Genomic DNA, 24,152 nt, shown 5'->3' on the forward strand with positions numbered 1-24,152 from the left:
ACACCAGCCCTTGAAAGTGCCTCTTTTTCTGGCCATCAAAGAGCTGGAATTAGGCAGCTTGATGGTATTTTAACCTACTAACTCAACTAAAGGAGATGGCAAGCTTGTTCTCCCAGACACCCCTTGAAAGGATGAGGAAAGCCAAAAGTTGTTCTCACCCTGGAGCCGCTGCCAGAGGTCTGGGTGCAGGAGACCTAACTGGTTTGGTAGCAGCATGAGAGCAGATTCTCTGCTCTGTCCCATTCATCCCACAGGCTCTTGGGTTGCCCCAGCCCAACCTGGGTCTTTGCTATCCTTTGTGCTGTCTGAGGAGTGCATGTCTCTTATTCAAAAGCTGAGATAGCTTCTGGCCCGTGGGGTCCCTTTCAGCCCCATTGTGGGCTTTCAAACAGGCTGTTTGGGGCTTTAATCCACTGCTGGAGTGGCCCAGAAGAGCCCAGTATCAGTACCCAGGCTGCTGGTAGCCAAGACTGCTTGAAGGCTTCAAATCTACTCGGAGGCGGGTAACTGCAGAGACCTGTTTGCTGGTTAAAGGTCGTCCTTAGGAGACTCCCAGCATCTGCGGGAGGATGTTGCAAAGGTAGAGCCACGTCTTTAGGCTGGGAGGTGTGTTTGGGGAATAGATAACGGCAAAGCTGCTTCTGCAGATGGTGACATCTGTGGTTGGAGGCTGTACTGGGGAAGTATGCCAGGTTCCTCATCCTCCTCCTATGAATATGGGGGACAAAGAAGCTTTCCTGCATTAAGCAACATGACCACAAATTCCTTTAGTTACTGCGATGACAACTAAGTAGTGGCTCTGCTGGGCATTTAACACCCTTTGCATTGGCAAGGCTGCTCTCCTTCACCCAGCTTGGGATTATTTCCCATTTTAAGAAGGACATAGAACTGTTGGAGCAAGTCCAGAGGAGGCCATGAGGATGATCAAGGGCTGGAGCACCTCCTGTGTGAAGACAGGCTGAGAAAGTTGGAGCTGTTCAGCCTGGAGAAGGCTGTGTGGAGACCTCATAGCAACCTTCCAGTATGTGAAGGGGGCCTATAAGGATGTTGGGGAGAGATTCTTCATCAGGGACTGTAGTGATAGGACAAGGGGTAACAGGTTAAACTGAAACAGGGGAAGTTTAGACTGGATATAAGGAGGAAGTTCTTCCCTGTGAGGGTGCTGAGGCCCTGGCACAGGTTGCCCAGAGAAGCTGTGGCTGCCCTGCCCCTAGCAGTGTTCAAGGCCAGGCTGGACGGGGCTTGGAGCAACCTGGTCTAATGGAAGATGTCCCTGCCCGTGGTAGGGGGCTGGAAGTGGATGATCTTAAGGTCCCTTCCAACCTAAACCAGGCTGTGATTCTATGATTATCAACTGAACTCATCTGCGTAGGCTGGAAGCTCTCCTTGCTGTGGTGTGCTGCAGGGACCATCATCCATTGTTGCTGCCCATAGGAAGCACAACAGCACATCATGCAGCTGGTGTATGGAATGGTTGGATTTGGGACTACTCGAACCCTTGTTCACTGGTTATGTCTGAAAACATGCCATGAGGTCATCATATACAATGGGTTTTAGGGCCAACTACTGGCAATTGTCCCTGGGAGAGGAGTTTCTGAAGGGGCTCTTTAGCTGGACCAGCTGTCATGGGCTCTTGTGGAACAAGGCTTGGGAAGACTGCGGGGTCTGCCCCTAGAGCCACAGCAGCAGGGGTGTTTGGTAGCTATCATCCCAGCTTCAGCAGGCAAATACCCTGTGCTGCTCTTCTGAGCTTGCCCATGCAGGGGACATCTTCCCTCCTGCTGCAGGTCCTCATGTCCTGCACAAGTCACCTGTCCTTTTGGAATGGTCTTTGTGATGTCTTCCAAAGGAGGGGACAGCCACATCCCAGCACTGTGGTTTCCTTAATGGAGCGTCAGCCCTTGTGGAGCATGCATGACCACGTGCTGCTTTGCCAGGCAAGGCTAGGGAGGCAGCTCTTGGTCCTGTGCCGTGCTGCCAGGCCCTGCACCTCATGCCCAGGGCTCTGAAGCTTCGCTGTGTGTCACTTCCTGCCCTGCTTCCCGTTAGACAAAGGCTCTGTGTGTCTGCAGGTCCTGGGATGCCCTGCAGCACCTGCCTCTCCCCTCCATCTGTGGCTCTGCCCTTTCCCGCTGTCACTTCTGGAGGCTGCTGCCTGCCTGTTCCGTGACCTTCCACACTGCTCGGGCAGTGTTTTGGCCTCTGGCCATCTTAAACAATTAATGGAGGGGTGGAGAAACTTGCCATGTTAAATTACTTCCTCCTTTGGGAGGGGGTGAGGTCTCCATCTCCCGCCTGATACCAGTGTAGTTTGTCGCTGTTGCCTGAAGCGGTCACTGCCTCTCTGTTTTCCTTCTAGATCTTAGCAACACAAAATTTCAGAGCACTCTTTTTGTATTTCTCAGCACTTTGCTTAACCTGCAGCTCTGCCCGAGGATCTCACAGAGTGGAGAAGCCTCTGGACTTAGAGAAAAGCGAGCCAAGAGGAGGCAGGGGAGAGGATTTTGCTGGAAACCTCTTTGGGAAGCTTGAGACCTCAGGATGCCTGCCATGGGCTTATTCTCCTCCAGCAGCTATTCAGCCTTTCCCGGGCAAAGGCAGCTCCCTGCCACAAAGCATCTGCATTAAGCAGGTCTGTGGAGAGGCTGAAGCGTGCTCTTGAGGGACACAGCAGATAGCAGCAGTGCTGTAACCAGCAGCCGGTGAGTGCTGCTGTCTCTGCCCATGTCCCCGAGGTCCCCACAAGGCTGGGGGAGGCAGCAACCTGCACTCGCTATGCCCCTCTGGAGTTGGCTGTCAGAGAAACCTTGGAGGTCCCCTGCTCAGCCCCGGTAGTGTCATGAGTTAGATTAGTTGGAGCTGTGCTGGGGGCGGTGAGGGCTTGGATTACAGTCCAGAACTCGAAGTGCTCCGGTGGTTCACGTCCTCGGCGGGGAGAGGAGACACTGCGTTGCACACATGGAGGAAAAGGAGAAGAAATGCTGCCTTTGGAAGTGAGGGGGAGTAAAGGAGGCTGGGAACATGGTAAGGAAATGTCTGCGGAGGGCTCTTCACCACGGGCACGGGATGGAGCTGCTGTGGGGCAGCCTTCCTGGAGCCAGCACACGGCTCATGTTGGGAGTGGGAAACAGCTCTTCTGGGACTTCCCGTTACTCTACTAGCACATTGTGCCCTGGGTCCAGACGCTGACGGTGGCTGCAGGGACACGGGGCTCTCATTGGCACTGCGGGGTAGTACCTATAGGGGTGCAGCCCTGGAGTGAGGAGCTGGGATGGGGCAGGTCGGCAAGGCCCTGTCTGTTGGGCTGCCTAGATGCTGGGCTCTCCTCCTGCCCTTGCCCTGGGGCTGTGGGCACTGCCTTCTTGCAGAGGCCAAGGAAGGGGAGAGCATCGGCTTTTCTTCTGCCTAGGGAGGCATTCAGGGGCTCACGGAAACCCCTGGAGCCGGGCACAGATCCTGCCCTTTCTGAGTGGAATTCTGCATGTGGGGATCCTTGTCTGAGAAGGAGAGAGGCTGTTGAGCCCAGATGGGAGCAGAGAGCCCTGTTTCCCCTGCAGGGGCTGCAGGGTCTGCAGGCATTGCCTGCAAACAAGGTGCCCTGCCTGGGTTTGGCAGAGGCTGGAGGGACCTGTGGTGAGATGCCACTGAGCAGCAATCTGGCTTCTGATAGTCTGTTCCTTGTGCTCAGGCTAGGATCCATGTGCCCAGCAGCCCTAAATATCCTGGATGTGTCCTGCTGTGTCATGGCCTGCTTCTCCACAGCAGAGGGAGCAAAGTACATGAGGGGGACAAACAGCTTGTATGGCTGCTGTGGCTAGCAGTGACTTGCTCCTTTTTAAGACTCCAGCTTCTGAGCCTGGAGAAGGTTGGCTTTCACTGGAGGATGAGTTGCCCAACTTCTGGATTTTTAAGCCTGAGCTTAAATTCAGACCCATGTCATTCCCCTTTGCCACTCTCCAGCTCCTCTGCAGAGGACCCTGTCGCTCTCTGTACCCTCACATGCCCATGTCAACTCTGTGGTGTGCTCTCCTCTCCCATCCTGCTGTGAAGGCCTGGAGGCATCTTGCTTCTCCCACTCTTCCACTCCAGTAAGGAGAACCCTTTTCCTCACCCCATGCCTAGTGTGTCCCTGGCATGCTTTGGTCTGTTCTGCTTGTGCTATGAAGCTGCAATCAAAGAAGAGCACTGTTTGGGTCTGAGCAGAGTGGGTGCAGTCCTAAAGGATGCGTTCTGCCATCCCTTGCAGTCCTAAGGAATGCACTCTGCTGTAGAGACTGGAGTTCTGCTCCGGCAAGAGACCAGATCCTGCAGTTTGGAGGTGACTTTCTGATTCCCAGACTCTCCAGTTTAGGCTCTCCTTCACCTTGTTTTAATGTGTGATGCAAAAGATGTCTGGAGCATGGTTGTGTATGTGGAGCCTCTGTGTAAGCAGTGCTACAGCCAGTCCAGGTCCATGGTGGGTTGCGGGTGTGTGGGAACCATGCCTTGCTGCTGAGGAGGGATTGTGCTTCTTGGGTGCTGAGTTCAGGCTTGGCCGCTGCAAGGAGCGGGAACCAGAAACCAAACTGCCAAAGATACAGCAATGGGCACTGGCCACACGATGGAAATCTCATCCATGGCAAGGGTATGCTCTCAACACTGTGCTAGACCAGTCTGCATTTCAGGAGGTGTATCTCTGAGCAGCTCAGCTGTGACTGTAGCTCTAAGCTGTTCTGTTTGTCTTGGGTTTTTGGTGTCCTGGTGAATCCAACATACCCTGCAAGCATAAGATTTGGGCTCTAAGTGAATGTGGGTCAGTGTGTTGCCTGTGTCAGACATCCCTATGGCCTCTGGCAGCCTGCAGGACTCTCAGAAGCTTGGCTCCTGGTGGAAGTCTGGCACTGTGCAACTGCTGGCTGCCATGTCCTGTGTGAGGCAGGTGATTCCTCTTCACAGGGCCAGTTGTGTTTCAGTGTAAGGAATGATGTGTGTGTGTAGGGTTGCTGCAGCTGGAAGATGCTTAAAGCACCACATGGACAGGGATAGAGCAGTTGACATCATCTGCCTGGACTTCTGCAAAGCGTTCAACACTGTCCCACACGACATCCTTGTCTCTAAATTGGAGAGACATCAATTTGATGGATGGACCGCTCGGTGCATAAAGAGCTGGCTGGATGGCCGCACGCAAGGAGTTGTGGTCAATAGCTTAATGTCTGCCTGGAGACCAGTAATGAATGGTGTCTCTCAGGGATCACTGTTGGGACTGGTCTTGTTCAACATCTTCGTTGGTGACATGGACAGTGGGATTGAGTGGGCCTCAGGAAGTTTGCCGATGACACCCAGATGTGTGGTTCAGTTGATAACGCTGGAGGGAAGGAATGCCATCCAGAGGGACCCTGACGCACTTGTGAGGTGGGCTGATGCCAACCTTATGAAGCTTAACCATGCCAAGTGCAAGGTCCTACACCTGGGTCAGAGCAATCCCAGGCACAGCTACAGGTTGGGTGGAGAAGAGATTCAGAGCAGCCCTGTGGAGAAGGACTTGGGGGTGTTGGTCGATGAGAAAATGAACATGAGCCAGCTTCAGTGTGCGCTCGCAGCCCAGAAAGCCAACTGCATCCTGGGCTGCATCAAAAGAAGCGTGACAGCAGGTCGAAGGAGGTGATCCTGCCCCTCTCTGCTCTGCTCTTGTGAGACCTCACTTGGAGCATTGTGCACAGTTCTGGTGTCCTCAACATAAAAAGGACATGGAATGGTTGGAGCAAGTCCAGAGGAGGGCCAAGAGGATGATCAGGGGACTGGAGCACCTCCCATATGAAGACAGGCTGAGAAAGCTGGGGATTGTTTAGCCTGAGAAGAGAAGGCTGTGTGGGGACCTCATAGCAGCCTTCCAGCATCTGAAGGGGGCCTATAGGGATGCTGGAGAGGGACTCTTCGTTAGGGACTGTAATGACAGGACAAGGGGCAATGGGTTAAAACTTAAACAGGGGAAGTTTAGATTGGATATAAGGAAGAAATTCTTTACTGTAAGGGCGGTGAGGCACTGGAATAGGTTGCCCAGGGAAGTTGTGAATGCTCCATCCCTGGCAGTGTTCAAGGCCAGGTTGGACGAGGCCTTGGGTGAGATGGCTTAGTGTGAAGTGTCCCTGCCCATGGCAGGGGGGTTGGAACTAGATGATCTTAAGGTCCTTTCCAACCCTAAATATTCTATGATTCTATGATTAAGATACCTTAAGCCAAAGTATCCCACTTCCACTTAGAACTGACCTTTGCAACTGTGAAAACCGCTTGGTGTGAGCAAGGCAGGGGCTTGGCTGGGCTCTACCCTGCTTGTCTACCCATTGCTTTGCTGCCTGGGGATCTGCCCTGATGCCCTGGTGGATATTTCTCCTCACTGGGAGGGGGAGTGGGGTTTACCTGCTGCCAGATGGGGCACAGGAGATGGTCAGGACATACGGCCAGACCACCCCACCTGAGAAGCATTTTTGAGTACTCTTGGGTGGGTTGGCTGGAGGCAAAGAGGGGGTTGTGAGGGACATCTTCCTTTCCAGAAAGCTGCTGTGGTTGGGCAGTGAGCCCAGGAGTGCTTTTCTGCCCTTGCTAGAGGGACTGCTGCTGCTCTTTAATGGTAGCTGGGGGACTGTGGACCCAGCATGTGAATCTGGTGAGGCTCTCGCAGCTGTGCACTTCGGACTTGCCTGGGCTGCTGCTCTCACATGGTGGCATGCTCCAAGGCTCCAGTTATCACATAGATGTGTAGAGCACAGCCCATGGGTATCTTAAGATGTGGAAATGGTGGTGTCTTCCTGCATGGAAGTTCGGGTGGCATCTCTGTGCTGGTGGGAGGGAGGTTTCAGCAGAGAGCATAGTCTTTCTTTTATCCTCTGGTTATGTCTTCTCCTAGGGTGGGAAGGAAATGAGTCTGGGAATCACAAAGAGCTTTATGCATTGGGGATCTTCTATTTTTATTTCTGTGCCAAAGCCATGAGCTGTTGGAACACAGACGAAGCCCAGAGATGTAATCCTGAGCACATGGAAGTTGTTTGAAAGCTTCTCTGGGGTAACAAGGATGGCAATTTGTGCATTTTACCCAGCTTCTTTGCAAAAACACTAGGCAGGTGAACACGCTGTTCATTGCAGCAATAAAATAATGGCTAAATGTAGGTGCCAGGCTAACTGCATCCATGTGTCTCCTCCCAGTAACCACCAAATGGGTTCTAGTACCAGGTGGGAATGCAAGACAAGGCATGTTTATAGTGAGATACTGCAGGTGTCCAAGGAGGACTGTATGCTGAGTGAGTGAGACTCAGCATCCTGTACCAGAACCACCTCTGGTCATGTTGCTGGCCATATCACAGTCAGCCCTGAGGACATGCCTTGCCAGCAGAAGATATCATAACACGAGAGCTTTGCAAGCATCCTGCTGCCGGTTGCTTCTGAAAAGAGAGCCAGCATGTCTGCTGCTAAATCCCAGAGCACATCACAGCCACTTGGCCCTTAGAGCCTAATGTTCTAGCTTCACCTCAAATGTGACCCTGTCTGTGATTGATCTGTGCAAAACCAAACCATCTTCTGGAAAAGATAAGGCTTAGGGGGTCCTTATCGCTCTCTACAACTGCCTGAAAGGAGGATGGAGCCAGGAGGTGGCTGGTCTCTGCCCCTAAGGAACAAGGGATAGGACAAGAGGAAATGGCCTCAATTTGTGCAGCAGAAGGTTTAGACTGGAGATTAGGAACAATTTCTTCCCCTGAGGGTGGTCAGCATTGGAACAGGCTGCCCAGGGCAGTGGTGGAGTCACCATCCCTGGAAGTGTTCACAAACCATGTAGATGAGGCCCTCAGTGACATGGTTCAGTGGTGGCCTTGGCAGTGCTGGGGAACGGTTGGCCCTGATGATCTTGAAGGTCTTTTTCAACCTGGTTGATCCTATTATTCTACAGGCTATGGGCACAGCCTCAAGCTGAGCATTGGTCCTGAGTGTGGGTGGGAATGACAGATGCAGGGGGCTACAGGCCCCTTTAGTACCAAAGTGCTAAAAAATTTCTTACAGCAGTCAAGGGGTGTTCTGCGTAAGCTATAAACTCAGCCCACCTGTTGACATTCAGTATCAGAGCCCCTTTTGTTCCTGCTCCTGCCTTTCTAACTCATGGAGGAACCCCCTGTTCCTGTCCTGCAGACCTCAGTGTAGCCAACCTGTGAAAAAGAAAATAGTAGCATCAGGATCAGGTGTTTTGCTGGCTGAAGAGCATTAAAAAAGCCAGGATATGCTGCTGGGGTAAGCTGCCTGCTTCTGGTGGTCGGGTGCTCTGCGCTTTCTCCACCACCCAGGACACTTGAGTTGCAACTCAGAGAAGTGAATGGAGGTGCCCCTGTTGACTCTGAGGGTTTGACCACGCTAATACTTCTCTGCCTCGTTGCTGTTGGCTGGCCTAGTTATTCATCAGAAAAAAGAGTGCTTCTGACTGGCTTCATACGGATCCATTTTTTGCATCACTGGACACCAGGCTGGAGCTTCCAAGATCAAAGCAGCACAGAATGAATCTGGAGGTGTTTCTGTCTGCTTAGATTTACCATCCTGCCATCAGGCTGGGATGCCTAGGGTGAACCTTTGCTCCAGAAACCAGCCATTCATTTGAATGGAGTCAAATGGCTCACCTGAAGAGCAAGGGGGTTGTAACTAGACGAGTTTTAACCCAAACCAGTCTATGAAGTGCAGCAGGGACCAGATGAAGACTTCCATGTGCTCCTCCTGGACATTGGTGCATGCAGCAGAGCAGAGCCTCCGTGGGGCTTCTGGTCACCCCCAGTGGGGCACAGTGGTGGTTTGTGTGGTGCAGAGAAGCAAGGCTGCAGGAGTTGGTGATCTGAGCTAGGTGTCCACCTAGAGCTTTGCAGCCTGCATTAGGTGTGGCAGCGTTGGCAGGAGTGGCGAGGCTTCCTGAGCAGGTTCCTTCAGGATGATACCTTCCCTGAGGCTGCCTGTTCAGTCTTGGAGCCTCCCAATAAAAACCTGGCTCTGCTGAGCCTCAAACGTGGTTAAAGGATGTGGATTATTCGCCATCTGTTGTCATCTTTCTGAATACATTTACCTTTTGAACAAGGTCCTTCTTGTATGCTCAGGAGGCTGGTATGCAGGCCCGTTAATGGATCAAGGGGAAAATGCCTGTGGATGTATTCTCCTTTGTGTTTGCGCTTATAACCACCCACGTTTTGGCATACATCCCTTCTGTGCACAAAGATCTTTTAGAAATTGCTAGCTAAATCTCTGCCCTCCTTTGATATGTATGGAAATAATGGGACAAGTGAGACTGTTTTCTGTTTGGAAAAAAAGCAAGCTATAGAGGGAGTAGCTTTAAAAGCTTGTGTTTACTCCTTTCTAACTCAGGACTTTACTAAAAGCAATGCAGTGAATTTATGGCTGATTTACTTGGCTTTCCTGGAGACATGCTTTTAGGGCTGTATCCAAATAACAGGGGAAATGTGTTCATCTGACTCTGTCCTGTTCTTGGCTGCTCAGAAGTAGGAGAGCTTAACCACACGTGTGGCTGTTCCCGAGTGACCTTGGAGAGTCTTGGAGCAAATCTGGGTCTTTTTCACCAGGAGCACTTCTTCCTGTGGGGCAAAGACTGATACTTTTTGTGGAGGCCCAGGACTGAACTGGCATAGCTTGCTCTGTCCTTCTGGCTGATCCATCCTCACAGCCTCACAGTTTCTGTTCCCCATTGGTATAGCAGAACTTGCATTTCATGAACAAGTGTTAATACAACCTGTTTAAAGCCAAAACAAACTATGGCTCATCTGTTAACAGATACTGGGACTGTGGAGTACTACCTAGCTCCCACGTTGAGTCTGGGAGCTCTGTAACTCAAACACGACCTTTTCTTAGTGGCATCCACTCTGAATTATGGATGTTGCAAGACATGGAGAATCTACCAGGCCCTGTGGGAGTCTGCCCAGCAGCTCATTCACCTTGCTAGAGGAAGGGGTGAAATCTAAACATGAGCTCAGAATGCATGCAAAGCTGGAATGTAAGTAATAATGTAAATGCTGACCCTGTGAAGATCATTTCTGGCACTTGTCAGTTGCCCTGCTGAAAGATGATTGTTTTGTCTCTGAGCACAGGAGGCTTCCCATCTGTTGTAAGATACCCCCAGATGGATGTCTGAACACAAGGTGTTGTCTATGGCCTAATGCCTCTGACTAAAAGGTGTTAAAACGAGCTGACCTGTTTGGCTAAGAACTTACGCAGAGTATTTTGCAGCCAGCTGGCATAAGCAAGCCTTTCCTCTGCCTGGAGCACCATAAGGCACAAACGGGAAAGGGTACAAAGTGCTACTGTGCAAGTTGGTTTGCCAATACCTGATGTTGAGGCTGGAGCAGCTACTGTAACTAATAATAAGGTGAATAAGCTTAAGCAGTTTCTTCTGTTGCATAGCAGAGAGAAAGGGTTTTTAGTGCTTTTGCAAGAAGAGCCCTGTAAAGAAAGGGAGCCTGCTGTAATGTCCCAGGACTCTTCATCGGGGTCTGTAGTGATGGCACAAGGGGTAATGGGTTCAAACTTAAACAGGGGAGGAGATTTAGGTTGGATACAAGGAAGAAGTTCTTCCCTGTAAGGGTGGTGAGGCCCTGGCACAGGTTGCCCAGGGAAGCTGTGGCTGCCCCATCTCTGGTAGTGTTCAAGGCCAGGTTGGACAGGACTTGGAGGAAGGTGTTGGAATTAGATGATCTTTCCAACCCAAACCATTCTGTGATTCTGTGACTTGTGTAGAGGTGGCCTGGGAGAATTTAGGTTCTGCCTGTGATATCTGGACTTAGCAAGCCTTGTCCAAGCCTCTTGTAGGAACGTGACACTTGGAACAGGGAGCTCCTTGGCTGGACCATGGCATATGGTGCCATGGCCAGGCTCTTGGTGCCCAAGCCAGGGCAGCCCTTGAAGTCTGGTGGTGAGAGTGAAGAGCCCTGGAAGATCTGGAGGAGGTGAAAGGCCATGTGTGCCTGATCCTGGGCTGTGAAACCACAGCTACCATGTGCTCATGCTCTTCCAGCATGCCTGGCACTGGAAAGGGTATTCTAGAAGCACCCAAAGCTTTGCATCACACAGAGTACAACTTCATTAATTAATTTCATGGTTAGGTCTATGCCAACGATACTTAAATACCCCCTGTGTTTAGACAGTTTTTTCAGATTAATCCCATGATTAACCTAAACCAAAATAAGCTGGTCTCCAGCTGTAGGGTGTTGTTTTCCACACAGCTCTTTGCATCTACTCGCAAGCCCTCATTTCAGCTGGAAGATGTCTGTTTAAGGACAGGGCTCTGCTCTGTTCTCTCAGCTGCCCTTTAAATACCTGTATCATCTCCTGGATCTGTTGCTAATAGAAGGTCACAGGTCTTTGGCAGCAGGGCTTGTTTGTTGCTCAGGTAAGACCTACCTCCTGTTCAGTTCATTGAGAGCTCAGGTGTGTAAGCAGGTCACGTCCCTGTGAGGAAGGGCTTATCTCTGTCTCCCTGTTCTGCTCCTCTCTGTCTGTATGATGACTCTCTTGGATTGTGGGTCAGTGTTAAATCTGTTCAGCAGTTGTCAGCAACTTTTCTGGGGTATTGGGTGTTGCACAGACAAAGTCGCAGGCCCTGCTCTAGAGAAGCTGGAGTAGGAAAACCTAAAGGAAAGGGTAGCGAGTGGTAACTTGAATAGAGAGCTCTGGTGGGAAGAGGTGCTGTGTCTGAAGGCACATGATACCATGTTTTTGGGAGTAGTGTTTGGTCATGCTTATGCCCCAGGTAGATCTGGAGATGGTCAACAGCAGAGAGTAAGCTGCCTTCAGCTTCCCTTGGGAAGGGCTGGGGCAAGCTCTGCTTCTCCAGGCACAGGCTTTCCTTCCTGAAGTACTGCAGCAGGATATGACTTTGACAAGGATGAATACTGGTGTTTGGGTACATTAAGAGCAGGTTTGCCTCTTCTGTAGCTGTATCAGATCTATATAAACATCCTGCAGGGCTGCAGGCATCTTGGGCTGTGGGGCAGGTGCAGGCGACTGGTGTTGGTTGCGTTGCCATACACTAATCTCCGTGGGTCACTGAAGTGTGGTACAGAGCCAGGGATGTTCCTGTTACCTCTGCCATCTACTGTTCACTCCCTCTTGCTCCAGTATAAGGACGGGGGTAGCTGCCCACTAGCTCCAAAGCTCGAGGTTCACAGGAAGTCATGCTTTGCTTTCAGAGCAATTTGGGATCCCTCAAAATCCCCTGTGAGTGAAACCAAACCAGCCCTGGGCTGGCAGGGGGATTGTCCAGCTTTGGGCCTGCCTTTTCCTGGCTGAGCATGCCCTGACCTACAGCATATGCAGAAGCGGGACCTCAGAGCTAGAAAGCAAATACATAATTTTTCCCTTTGTTTAATTAAATGAGAGATCATGAGTTAATCGCTTCCAAGTGCGTATTTTCCTGCAGTGCCTGGAATGTTAATCCTGCGTGCTGCCCAGTAGGAGCTGCTTTGGCTGCTGCAACCCGCAGAAGGGCTGGGGGAGCACAGGGAGGCATCTGGAAACGATTCTCCAGCTCAGTCTGTGGAACTCCACTCCCTGCAAGGCCGTAGGAGCTGGTTTATCCTCATGTTCCGGAGCTGTCCTGCTCCCATGGGGATTGTGCAGGGGATCCCATGGGGGTATGCAGAAGGCACCTTGCTTTTTCAGAGGTACAGGCCATTAGCAAAGCTAGTCTGGGTGAGCCTGCAGACACTTTCCTCCCCAGTGGAACAGGGTGTTGTGCTTTTCTCCCTGAAAAGCAAAAAACAATCGCCCAAAGAGCATGTAGAGCTGTTTCTGGTTATCTCACAGGAAGGTGGTGTAATTAAAGCAGTGGGAATGCTGACCTCTGGTAGCTGCACCACTGAATAGCGCGTTGTTGTAGCTCAAACACCCAGAGGCAGGCAGGGTGCCGAAGGGAGGCGCCCCCCTCCCAGGCTCCCTGGAGCAAGCTGCAGAGGGGGGAGCTGGCTCTTGCTCTGGGAAGATTTTCCTCTTTTGAACTCATTGCCGCTGCGATTAGAGAGGCTCCGGAAGCGGGCCCGGGCCGGTTCTCCTCCCTACAGAAATGGAGTGGGAAATCTCATATTTTGTCAGAAAAACAAACCTTGTTTTTAGCCAAAAACCTTTTTGAACGGCAAAATGTCTCGTTTTTAAAGGCAAAGTGGTTTGGTTTTCAGGTTTGTGTCAGAAGTGGAAGGGCTTCATGGAAAGACCTGAGATCTGTTTTTACTGGAAATGAGGTTTCTCATGTCAGCTGAGAGCTGAGCAGCCCCAGCCAAGTGGCATGGCACGGCAGCCTTTGCTGGCAGAACGACCAGCTCTCCTGGCCCTGCTCGTTCTGCCCCATCACAGAGCTGGCTGGGGTCCACGAGCTGCCACTACCTCCTCCCAGCCTTACTGCTGTTTCTACTTTCCAGTTCTGGAGTGTGGAAGGGTTGGGTTATCTCTTCCCCTCGCCTCTGAGGGCTCTCCTTTCCTCTATTCTGCATTCACAGTGTGTGTTGGTACCTGGGCAAGGGAAAGAAGGTGGGTGCGTGCAGGATGTGGCCAGGCTGCGGGCCACTGGCACAAGGAGGGTGAAGCAGTGGGAGCTCCTGTCCGAGCTCCTGTCCAAGCTCCTGCTGCACCGTGACTCAGAGCTGGCTGTACCATGGGCACTGCTTGCTCTGCTCCACTGCCCAGCTATGCATCTCGCCCTGCCAAGCTGCAGCAAGTGCTGGGTTTAACTGGGGCATGTTGGGATGTGGAGTTTCATTCTTTGGCTGCTCATTGGAGGTCTGGGTTTCTCAGAGGAGAGCTGCAGATCCTTATGCTGAATTTCTGCTGCAAGGTGGAATCCTCAGGGTGTTATATGGGCCAGTCCAGCCTGCAAGAAAGGAGCCATAAGTCATGGGTTAGTCAAACAGTTTGTTTGATCTCACCGTACTGATGCTTTTTAGGAGTTTCCAGACAGATGATGCTTTTTAGGATTCTCCAGACAGCATCTGGGCTGTCAGCAGGAAAGATCTGCACTTCTTCATGTTCTTGACCAAGACTCAGCGTTTGAGAAATGAAATTCTTCAGCAAGATGCTAACTTCCTAGCGAGGTGCTTGGGTGAGTTGTATGGAAAATGCTGCCAAGGTTTATGGGCCTAGAGGGTCTAGCAGTGTTGCAGCCCTTCCCCACACCAGCCTGCATTGTCCAGAGCCATTTGGGTTAGTGTCCTGGGCCCTCGCTGGGAGGGTGCAGGAATTCCGATGCCATTCAAGGTGTGTGGTTCTGGGGATCTTCTCTCTGCTCACCAGACAGACTGATTTCTTGTTCTCCAAACCCATAAGAAGCTCCCCGTGGTTCAAACTTAATTGGCGAGCAGCAGGTCTCAAAGAGGAAGAAGCTGAATCCTGAGTCAGAAAGAAATGCAGTACAGCAGGAGTTCCCAGTGGCTGGAGCTGCTATGTAGTTCTCTGTGCGCACAAAGAGAGGCAGAAAACTGCACCTAGAAAAGCCCAAGAAGCTACTGGTTACTCCAGGTACCTATTGGCAAGCTCCTCTCCCATCCCACAGTGGCTGCTTGCACCAGGAGAGAGAAATTTGTCCTCTGAGCAGGATTCTAGCAGATCCCAAGTTCTTCTTCCTTATTATTAGTTCTGGCTTGGGGTCTTCTGCACAGGCACTTGTAACCTCACCTCTCCCTGGCTTCTGGGTCTTGCTGCAGTTTGTGAAGGGGAGATTGGATCTTGGGGCTGAGCAGCATAACTTTGCCACAGGTCTTTATCGCTCTACTCACTTCACTGGCCCTGTGGCTCCTGTTGTGTGCAGGGCGGGGAGGGCAGCCCACCCTGCCCCACTCTTTTCTGCCCCTCTTCAGACCCAGGCCCTACTGGGCTCTCTCTTGCTCTCCAGGCAGGATCATGCTGACTGCTTTCCACCACCGCTCTGCCCACTGAGCCCATCCCTGTCCCCACGTGCCACTTTCCTCTTCCCTCCCCATGCTCCATAGCTGGCTCCCGGCTGAGCAGCAGTGAAAGCTGGCATGGCCGGACATGACCTTAACCTGGGCTTTATTTAGCGCCTTGATTTATAGAGGAGTTATTTTAAAAGTGTTTTTCTCTATTGGGAGGTGTGGTGAACATGTGGTGAGTGGTGGCAGTGAGCTGGAGTTCATAAGTCCCCCTGTGCTGCTGACAAAGAAGCATTTGAGTCCCAAGGTGCCTTCTGCTTGGGAGATGCTCTCTGGCTTGCTTGGAAAGCACTCCTGTTAGTGCTTGTGCTGAGTGCCTGAGAAGGAAACAAGGGTCTCTCCCATGAGGGGAATGTGGCAATCCTGTTGGGAGGCAAGGAAGCCTGGAATTTTCAGTCCTTACAGGAGGGTGCTTTCTCCAAGGAGGATCCTGTGCTGGGCTCTGTCAGCTCTTGGGGGTCACTGTGGCTGTAAGGGGAAGAGTGCCAAGGCAGGAGTACCCTCTCCTTGGATCCTTGCTGGTTTTAGCTTGTCCTCCTCCTCTCTAGGTACTCACCTCATCCTGGGTCACAGAGGCTTCTCCTCATGCCTGTTGGGGGTTGAATCATCTGCTTGAAGTTAAGGTTTGTAAGTAGGATTGTCTGTAGACTCCAGGTGTATCAGCCTCTGGAATCATGGAATACAGCCTGGTTTGGGTTGGAAGGGAGCTTAAAGCTCATTCACTTCCAATCCCCTGGCACAGACAGGGACACCTTCCACTAGACCAGATTGCTCCAAGCCCCATCCAACCTGGCCTTGAACACTGCCAGGGATGGGGCAGCCACAGCTTCTCTGGGCAACCAGTGCCAGGGCCTCAGCACCCACACAGGGAAGAACTTCTGCCTAAGAGCTCATCTTGATTTCCCCTCTGTCAGGTTAAAGCCATTCCCCCTTGTCCTGTCCCTACAGGCCCTTGTCCAAAGCCCCTCTCCAGGTTTCTTGTAGCCCCTTTAGGCACTGGAGCTGCTCTAAGGTCTCCCCTTAAGGAGCCTTCTCTTCTCCAGGCTGAACCAGCCCAGCTCTCTCAGCCTGTCTCCAGAGCAGAGCTGCCCCAGCCCTCACAGCATCTCTGTGGCCTGTGCTGCTGCAGGCTGGTTCATGTGAGTTCCTTGAGCCTCCAAACCACGTGTGTGGTAGTAGGCAATGTGTGCAGATGAGATGTTGTGAGCCTAGCCATCTGCATTCCAGCATTGAACAGCAGGACCCTGGGGCCTCTTGCAGCCCTTGTGGCCCTTTCCTCAGGCCACTCTGCAGTCTGAAAAGTTAATTAGTACAAATACGCAGCCCCATCCCTGGGTCTGAGTTGGTTTCATGAGTCCATGATGGGAGGTGGATCTGCTCCTGGTGTTTCCTCCTTGTTCATTTGCAGCACATGGAGGCTGCATTCTATAGCTGCCCAAGAATGCTGGTGGTACAGCCACATCAGTGTGATGGGACTGGGAATTTGCTCCCTGTTTGGGGCTTTTTTTTTTTTTTTTTAATTAGCAGAGAATGGTGGAAAAAAATATCTCTGCTTTCTACCAAATGGTAGGGGTTAAAACCTCTCTGTCCCATTAAAGCCTGCACAGCTATTGTAGCTTCGTGGTATGATCTCGGCAGAGAGAGATAAAGCCTTTTCAGCAGTGTGCACTGTTAGCGCTGAACTCAGCAATGGCTGCAGGCTATGGTTATCCTGCATTTTACTAAAGGAAGGACAATCTAGGACTTGGTTTATTTTAACCATATAAAGGCTTTTTGATTTGGTGCCAGTGTTAATAATTGTCCTGTAAAGGCTTTGCTAAGGCAGCAGGAATGGTGTGAGAGCCTTTGAGCAATGCACTGACTCATGTTTAAATATTTTTACTTCTTTGTTTTATTTGCAATAATAAACTTTTTTTTTTTTTTGGGGGGGGGGGGGGGGGCGGGTGAGTGGGGGAGGGGTGTAATATCTGAAAGCATTTTGCTCAGCAGGGTGCAGGGGCAACGATGGCACAGAACCAACCAAAGCTTGTTTTGACTGATACCTGTGGAATGCGAAGGGTTAGAGCGGGTTGTTGTCAGATGCTACCAGCAGTAACACTGCTGTGGTAATGCTGGGCGCACTGTGGTGGCTGGTACTGGGTGGGAGAGCACCTGGGGGAAGGCCAGTTTTGCCTGCAAGGCCACAGGCACTTGCTGGGACAGGTTGGTTCAGGAGAGGTCACTGAAGCTGCATTTGCCTTTAGCTGGGTGTGCACATCTTCTCTGTCATTCCACGAGGAACCATGTGTAATGTTCAGTATGTGGTGTCAAGATTTAGCAATATTAGGTAATGTCTAATTGTGAGAGGCATTGTGTTAGGCTGGGTACCCCTTTCCGTAGCCTACAACTCCCTCCATGCCTTTTTTTAGCAGGTGCAGGATACCATGTAAAAGGAACATTTCTTACTTGGGTTGTCTTCGTGGGTCTGTACAACTCATCCTACAGTTCTGTCCTCTGCTTTCTCTGCAGAACTGTGCTGATTTATCCCCTTGTACCCTGTGTAGAGAGGTCTTGACCAGAACTGTGCAGAAGCTGCAGGCTCCTGCACAGAGCAGGCTGTCAGCTCTTGGCAGTTTTCTCTTGACCTCCATGATATCTAATGGAGGATTTTCTCTGAAGACCTGTTCCTGTAAAGATGGAACTTCCCAGCTTTTCGTTTCAAGTAATGGAATAAAAGTTGAGGGTTTAAATTGTTTTCTGGAAAGCTTGTTTACAACAGCCTTCTCCTTCCACTTGTGATTTGGGTTGAATGCTCAACCCTAGCATTCAATGCTTGGAAGTGTGCACACAGGGCATTGCCTGAGTGTCCTCACCTCTCCTGTGCAATTACAGAATCCCAGAATCTCCTGGTTTGGGTGGGAAGGGACCTCAAAGCTCATACAGTTCCAACCCCTGCCACAGGCAGGGACACCTTCCACTAGGCCAGGTTGCTTCAAGCCCAGTCCAACCTGGCCTTGAACACTGCCAGGGATAGGGCAGCCACAGCTTCTCTGGGCAACCTGTGCCAGCACCTCACCACTCTCACAGGCTCTCCTGCAAGAAGGCTTTACAACAGTACAGGGAGTTCATGTTGTGCTTGAAGCACCCAAGCCTCTAAAGAAGGAATTTAAAGATCATTATTCTGTGAGAGGTGGGAAGGCTTGTGTGAAGAGCATCTGGCTGCAGGTCAGTTCAAGCTTGCTGTGAGACTGCTGTGTCTTCTCAAACCAATGAGGGTATCTGGAGTGATGGTCATGTGCTCCCTTGGAGTGCAAGAAGCGAAATGGTTTGCTTTCTCCCTATCCCTCCATCCTGCGGGTTCCCCAGTGGCTGTGTAAGCTGCTCTGGCGCTGCTTTAACTTTCTACCCTGATCTTGCTGTGTGACTGAGGTGTGTTTTCAGGCATGTCCATCCAGCTGTTCCTCTTCTGCAGAGCTTCTGGGCCAGCAACTGAAATTCTCTCTTGTCTCTGGTAGAGGGAGGTGGATTTGGATCAGATGAGGATCTGGCCAGACACCTGAGTAAACTTTCATTTGGTTTTGTAGCAAAACTCACTCCCACTGGCTCTGAGTTAACCAGAGAGGTCCCCTCCAAAACAGAGAGGAAAGGCGGGATCCTGAGCCTCTCTCCAGATGTGTACAGATTTATTTTGTTTACTATTACTTCTTGGCAAGCTCTCTTTATCTACATTCATGCAATAGATCACAATTTGGCCTCTAGCACTGTAATTGCTCCTGACACCGTGGGCAAGCTCTGGCTGGCAGGCTTTCCTGAATGAAGGTGAAAGTAGGGAAGCCGTCTCTGATTCTCAGGCAGGAAACAGGCATCTTATGTATGGATGGATGCACATGCTCAGGCACCAAAGGCAGCCGTATTCACACGCTCCTCTTGTGAGGCATCTATCCCTGCAGAAAACTCCTGGCTCCCAGAGTGGGCCTTTCATGAGAGGCAAACAGCTTTTAATAACAAGGAATTGGATTGCAGAGTGCTTTCCCCCAGTACCAAACAGCTTATCCTGTGCAGGACTCCAGAGCACAGCAGGCTGAGGAACTTCAGCCCAACTCCCCTTAGCCCACTGAGGAGCGTAGCACTGGGCTTTAATGTGCCCAAGCCCCACGTATAGGAACTGCAGTGCCGCAGGTCTGTCCATCCACCCCATGAAACTGTGTCTCGCTTGCACGCACTCACGTGCTGCAGGAATGGTTTAACAGCCGCCCCACCCAACACAGGCAGGAGAAGGACTTGCTGCGTAAGCAAAAGCTGGGAAACCTCGCTGCTGTGCGCAGCGAGCGCTGTGCTCGCCTCGCAGGAGAGCTGTGCTGTGTTTACCTGGGGTCGCCAGATGCCGAAAGGAGCGAGCAAGGACAGCGGTTTGCTCCTGCTGATCTTCTCTCCTCCTGCCCTTGGAGGTGGCTGTGCTGCTGGGTGTAGGTCTCGCCAGGGTACCCATGCTGTGGTACCGCTAACATTTTCTCTCATGGCAGGACTCGGAGTCGCTGGACGGCTGCATTCAGAGTACGTTATCGGCACTCTACCCTCCGTTTGAGGCTACCGCAGCCACTGTTCTGTGCCAAGTTTTTGATGTGGTGGAGAAGACGTACTGTGGGGATGGACTACGCTACCTCATAGACTTCCTGATTCCAGCCAAGCACATCCTGCAGTGCATTCAGCAGGATGCCTGTGTGAGTACATCATGCTCTCTGAGGCCTGCAAAGGCTTTCTTGGAGAGTGAGCTTTCTGCTCTTGTATGTAAAGCGGCTAGCAAAAAGCACTCACATGTGTACAGCAGCCCAGGTGGGAGGGCAGGCAATTAGGAAACAGTTGAGAAACTGCAGTTGAAACTTAACCGTGCAGAGATCAGATGTGGAGCAGCGCCCTTGCCTTTGGTAACTGGGAACTCCAAACAGAAGGCTTAAGGGATTCAGAGAAAGAGGTTTAGCGAAGCATTTGCTGGATATGGCTAACTCAGGTGGCTTCTAGCCCCAGAAATTGCCTGGCCCTGTGGATGAAGCTGTTGGACTCCTGCTGCTGGCAGGAGGATGTGTGGGGCAAAATGCTGCCAGTCAATGTTTTTCCCAGAACTCCATCTCCGCTTTGATGGTTGCTGGAACGGTCGCAATGCTCCATAGCCCCAAGGAGTTGCATTACATTTACTGCCAGAACGAGTCCAAGATTAACGTGTGTTACTGTTGGGAGTCTGAAATGTTAGAAACGATGAGTCAAATGCCTCCATCATAAACTTGGCTCAAAATCTGCATGAAAAAACCCAACAACCGAAAACTCAGATTTGTTCTATCCTTTTTGTCTCTGAACCTCAGCAGTGTGTGTGGCCAGGCTTTTGATAGAAATCTTCATTGTGGAAGGCAAGAGACTTCTGAGAGGAGGAAAAATATAAAATAGAAACTGAAAAAGTCAATTACTCATTGACTCAAGGGGAAATGCTGGGGGAGGAAACACTCATAGCACAGGATAGCTCCATGTAACAAGCACTGGGAGCTGGTCACCCTGCAGGTGCTGTGGTGCAGTGTTTGTCCTGCTGTTGTCACCCTCTGACCCTCAGGATGGGTGTCAGTGCTGGGGCTGTCCCCTGGGCACCGGTTTGAGGCTGATGGGGCCATGGGCCCACCACAGGCCATGGCTACCCTTGGGGACAGGGGTGTGGTGGTAGGGCAGGCCTTGTGCTGCCTGGCAGCCAGTGGGAGCACAGCAGAGCCTGCAGCAGCCAATGGGAGCGTGGCGCTGCCTTTATATATATGGTGGCCTAGGGGCTGTTGGAGCAGGAGGTATTGGGCTTGAGGTGGGAGAGATGTGAGGGTGGTGAGCTCTGGGGTCCCTGGAGGAATTCAGTGTGCTGGTGGCCACCCCTCATGCTCTGGACTGGAGCATGGGCCCAGGGGATATAGAAGCAAGGGGTCTGGTGGTGGCTGAGGTGATGGTCTTTTGAAGAGGGAAACCAATATGGTGGGGCTGTCCTACACAAGCAACACTGCTTGAGGAGGTGGGACAGGAGCTATCCTTGGAGCCACCCTCCTGTCTCAGGCCCAGGAATGGGGGAAACCTCAGGACCTGCCCAGTAGCCGCAAGATTTGGGGCTGGTGGGGGTGTTGGGGCAGCCACCTCCAGTAAGGGCTCAGCATTAAGTATGGGGGGTTTTGCTGAGTTGTGAAATTACCTGGAGAGTGGGCAACAAGAGGCAGAGTGCCGGCACAGGCCTCTCAAAGAGCACAGCTGGGTGCCTTGAACTTTCTGTCCTTCCTTGTGACCCTTTCTGGCCTTAACTCATGATTTTGTACTTTCAGACTGGCAATACAGAGAGAGCAAAGGAAGCTCTAGGAACCTTGTACTGTCTTTAGTGGTGGGTCTAGGCAATTCCATATTTTATTTAGAAGTCTGCTTGTTTGAAGTTTTATTGCTGAAAGTTCTTTCATTTGTTGTGGACCCCTTGTCTTTCCTAAACCTCCACTATGTGCACCTTATTTTGTCTTCACTGTCTTAAAACAAAGGACTATTTCTTGTTAGTTGTTCTTTAAGAGTTTTGTCTGCTGTAAGTGGCTTCATGAAGTATTAGACAAGTTCACAGGCTTCAGCTGGGCATATTAAAATCAATAGCCTGCATGTGGTCTGCAGAGGCTGGAGAGGGGTGTGCCCAGGACTCTATCTCTGCTTAGCACAGAGTAAGAAACCAGGTTTTGCCCTGGCCTTCAGATGACATCCTGAGCTAAGTCTGTTGGTCTGTTCCAGTCTAGCTAGCCCTGTAGCTCCAGGAGCTGCCATATTTGTGCCATCTTTGTCACTAGTGCCAGCTCTTTCCTCAGAGGCAGCTTTATTCCTGGCTGCAGCCACTGGGTGTAGACTGTGTTCCTGGCACGTCTCTGACGAGCCTGGTTTGGCTCAGGAGTGACTGGACATGAGAAGAGCAAATACTTGAGCCTCAAAGTGAAATGTTTAAACAACTGAAATAAGCCTCTTCACATAATCTTCCCTTTGAAGGTGCTTTATGGAGCAGGAGCAGCATGAGAGTGCTTCACTTCCAACATTCTGAAGCTCTCAAATGTTTAGGCTGTTGAAGGACTTGAACTCTTGTTTGGATGTTACTCTGGCTCTTGCTGCAGTTTAGACTGTGGCTTTGTGGCATTTTCCAGGAACTTCAGTGCATTTTGCAGTTTGGGTTTCGTGATCTTATTGCTGAGATTTCTTCTGCTTGTCAGTCAGTAGGCAGGCAGGTCATCTAGGTGGTGAGGTGGGGTTTTGGATTTCTTGATGTATGAATGGCCCCCAAATAGTTTACTCTGCATCCAGGTTTTAACAGAAACTCCATGTCAGGTGGGTGCAGATGAAATTAAGCTTTATGTTCATGCTATTCCTGATTGTGTATCTCACTTTTCAGTCGTATAAGCTATTTATAATAATTTAACTCTGTGCTGCAAGAGGCAGTCTTGGTTTGCTGAATTTAACTGTGCTGTGTAAGAAAGGAACTAGCTGGTAGAGGCATCTGTGTCTTAGAGATCAGAAAGCTAAGAGTGTAAGACTGCATAGCTTAGCTCCCCGTGCCTTTGAGGAAGCATAAGCAACTGTGAGTTATGTTATAGCGCTTTTAAGCTCTTAAGTTAATAGAAAGAGAAAAGAAAGGGAGGTGGGTTTGCTCTGAGTTCAAGGTTAGAATATAAAAAGTATTAATATCATCCTTCAAACGAATGATAACTGAAGTAAGACTCAGTTTAGTAGTGGTACAATGTGAAGGCACAACAGTAAGGCAGTTGCACCGAGTGAACAGAAATAAAACTGCCGTGAAAGAAATGGATATGGATTTGACTGTATCAGAGAAAAGTGAGGGCTAGAATCCTGGAACATGGAGGGAGTTACCACGTAATGCTGAATGTCTGGTAACAGGGACTTTTATTGAATCTGTTAAATCAGGACTAGTAACAAAATATAGAGAACAAACTGAGCAGGTAACATGTACTGAGCAAGGACTGAATTAACTGACCCATTAAAAACTGGATAATGTTTTTCATGTGTGAGGTAATGCAAGACTGGCCTTTTCCATAAATCATCTCTCTCCAGAGAGAAAAGTTTCATTGTCTCATCCCTTCCATAAAGGATTTATTACAGAGTCGTATGGAAAATGAATTATTGTGCCAAAGGGATGGAGGTTTATGCAAGTATTGCAAGATGGGTAACAAATGGATGAAAGGGAGGGTGTTTGTGCTGCACTGCAAACTGAGTTGGAGGCAGGAGTCATGAGACACACATTACTCCTCACCCATAAACTTGGCATGAAAAGTAAGAGTGCGCATACAACAGGTATTTGGGATTAAACCTGTTTGGGAGACACGGGCAATGACCTAGAGGAGGAGGAGGAGGAGATAATTGTATTACACAAGAGGAGCCCTAAAACTTTGTACTTTAGTTTTTATAACAGTAGACTTGGAGGGCCAGCCTGTGCCTATCTCCACAAAGCAATAGGCAGGATTTCTGATGGGAACTGGCATTCATCAGTTTGGAAACAGTGAGCAGGTGATGGGGTTACTGTAGGGGCATGACTGGAGGACATGTGGGATATTGGCTTTAAGAGGTGCTTCTAGCACAGCTGGGAAGTGTTGGTCCTGTTGTACATGGTGCTTGCCAATATTTTGCATGATGGAAAAGTGGAACAAAGGAAAAGGTATCACTAGGGAGGCACTTCAGGCAGGCTGAAGAGATGATCAAGGGAGATGGACTAAGGTGTTGTGACATTGCTTAATGATTTTAAGCAGTGGGAACACATCCAGAGAATAAGCTCCTGGGTTGAGGAGGAGCAGTAATTGAATCAGAAGGATGATTTGGGCTTCTAAACCTCTGAGGTACTTTGCAGCAGGTGCAGTGAGGATTAAAAACCTGGCTGGGCTGAGGAAAGTAAACCTTGATGAATATAGGAAAGAGATTACTTGATGCCATTACTTGTTGTTTCAAGGTGCATGAGGACCCAGGAGGTTCCTTCCAGTTCTATGGTTTCTCTGCTATATAGCAAAATATTTTATTTAAAGGTTTGGGTTTTTTTCCACATTTGTCAATTCTTCAATTGTATTTTTATTGATTGCTCTGTCTGTCAGGACTTCCATTTGGCCATGTAAGAAAAACAAGATAAAATGGCTGAAGTCTGATGCTGCCAATGTCTTTGGGCTTTCAGATGACAGCTTTCTAATTTAA

General features: G+C 50.5%; 1 protein-coding gene across 4 annotated transcripts in view; it reads left to right on the plus strand.

Moving 5' to 3' along the window:
* The first annotated feature begins 2,499 nt into the window (after positions 1 to 2,499).
* The window catches only part of PLEKHG4 (pleckstrin homology and RhoGEF domain containing G4), a 90,019-nt gene continuing 68,366 nt past the window's right edge, over positions 2,500 to 24,152 (plus strand). For 3 of the 4 annotated variants that reach the window (XM_061445456.1, XM_061445457.1, XM_061445458.1), the window contains exons 1-2: positions 2,500 to 3,024; positions 19,448 to 19,645. In XM_061445456.1, the coding sequence (XP_061301440.1) occupies positions 3,022 to 3,024; positions 19,448 to 19,645 (201 nt within the window). In that variant the 5' untranslated portion in view covers positions 2,500 to 3,021. The remainder of the gene's footprint in view (positions 3,025 to 19,447; positions 19,646 to 24,152) is intronic. The other variant, XM_061445459.1, reaches the window with a different exon arrangement.

Source organism: Pezoporus flaviventris, unplaced genomic scaffold, assembly GCF_033815535.1.
Source record: "Pezoporus flaviventris isolate CSIRO_AGI_PZ_B2104156 unplaced genomic scaffold, CSIRO_AGI_Pfla_v1 ptg000004l, whole genome shotgun sequence".
NCBI classification, from domain to species: Eukaryota; Metazoa; Chordata; class Aves; order Psittaciformes; family Psittacidae; genus Pezoporus; species Pezoporus flaviventris.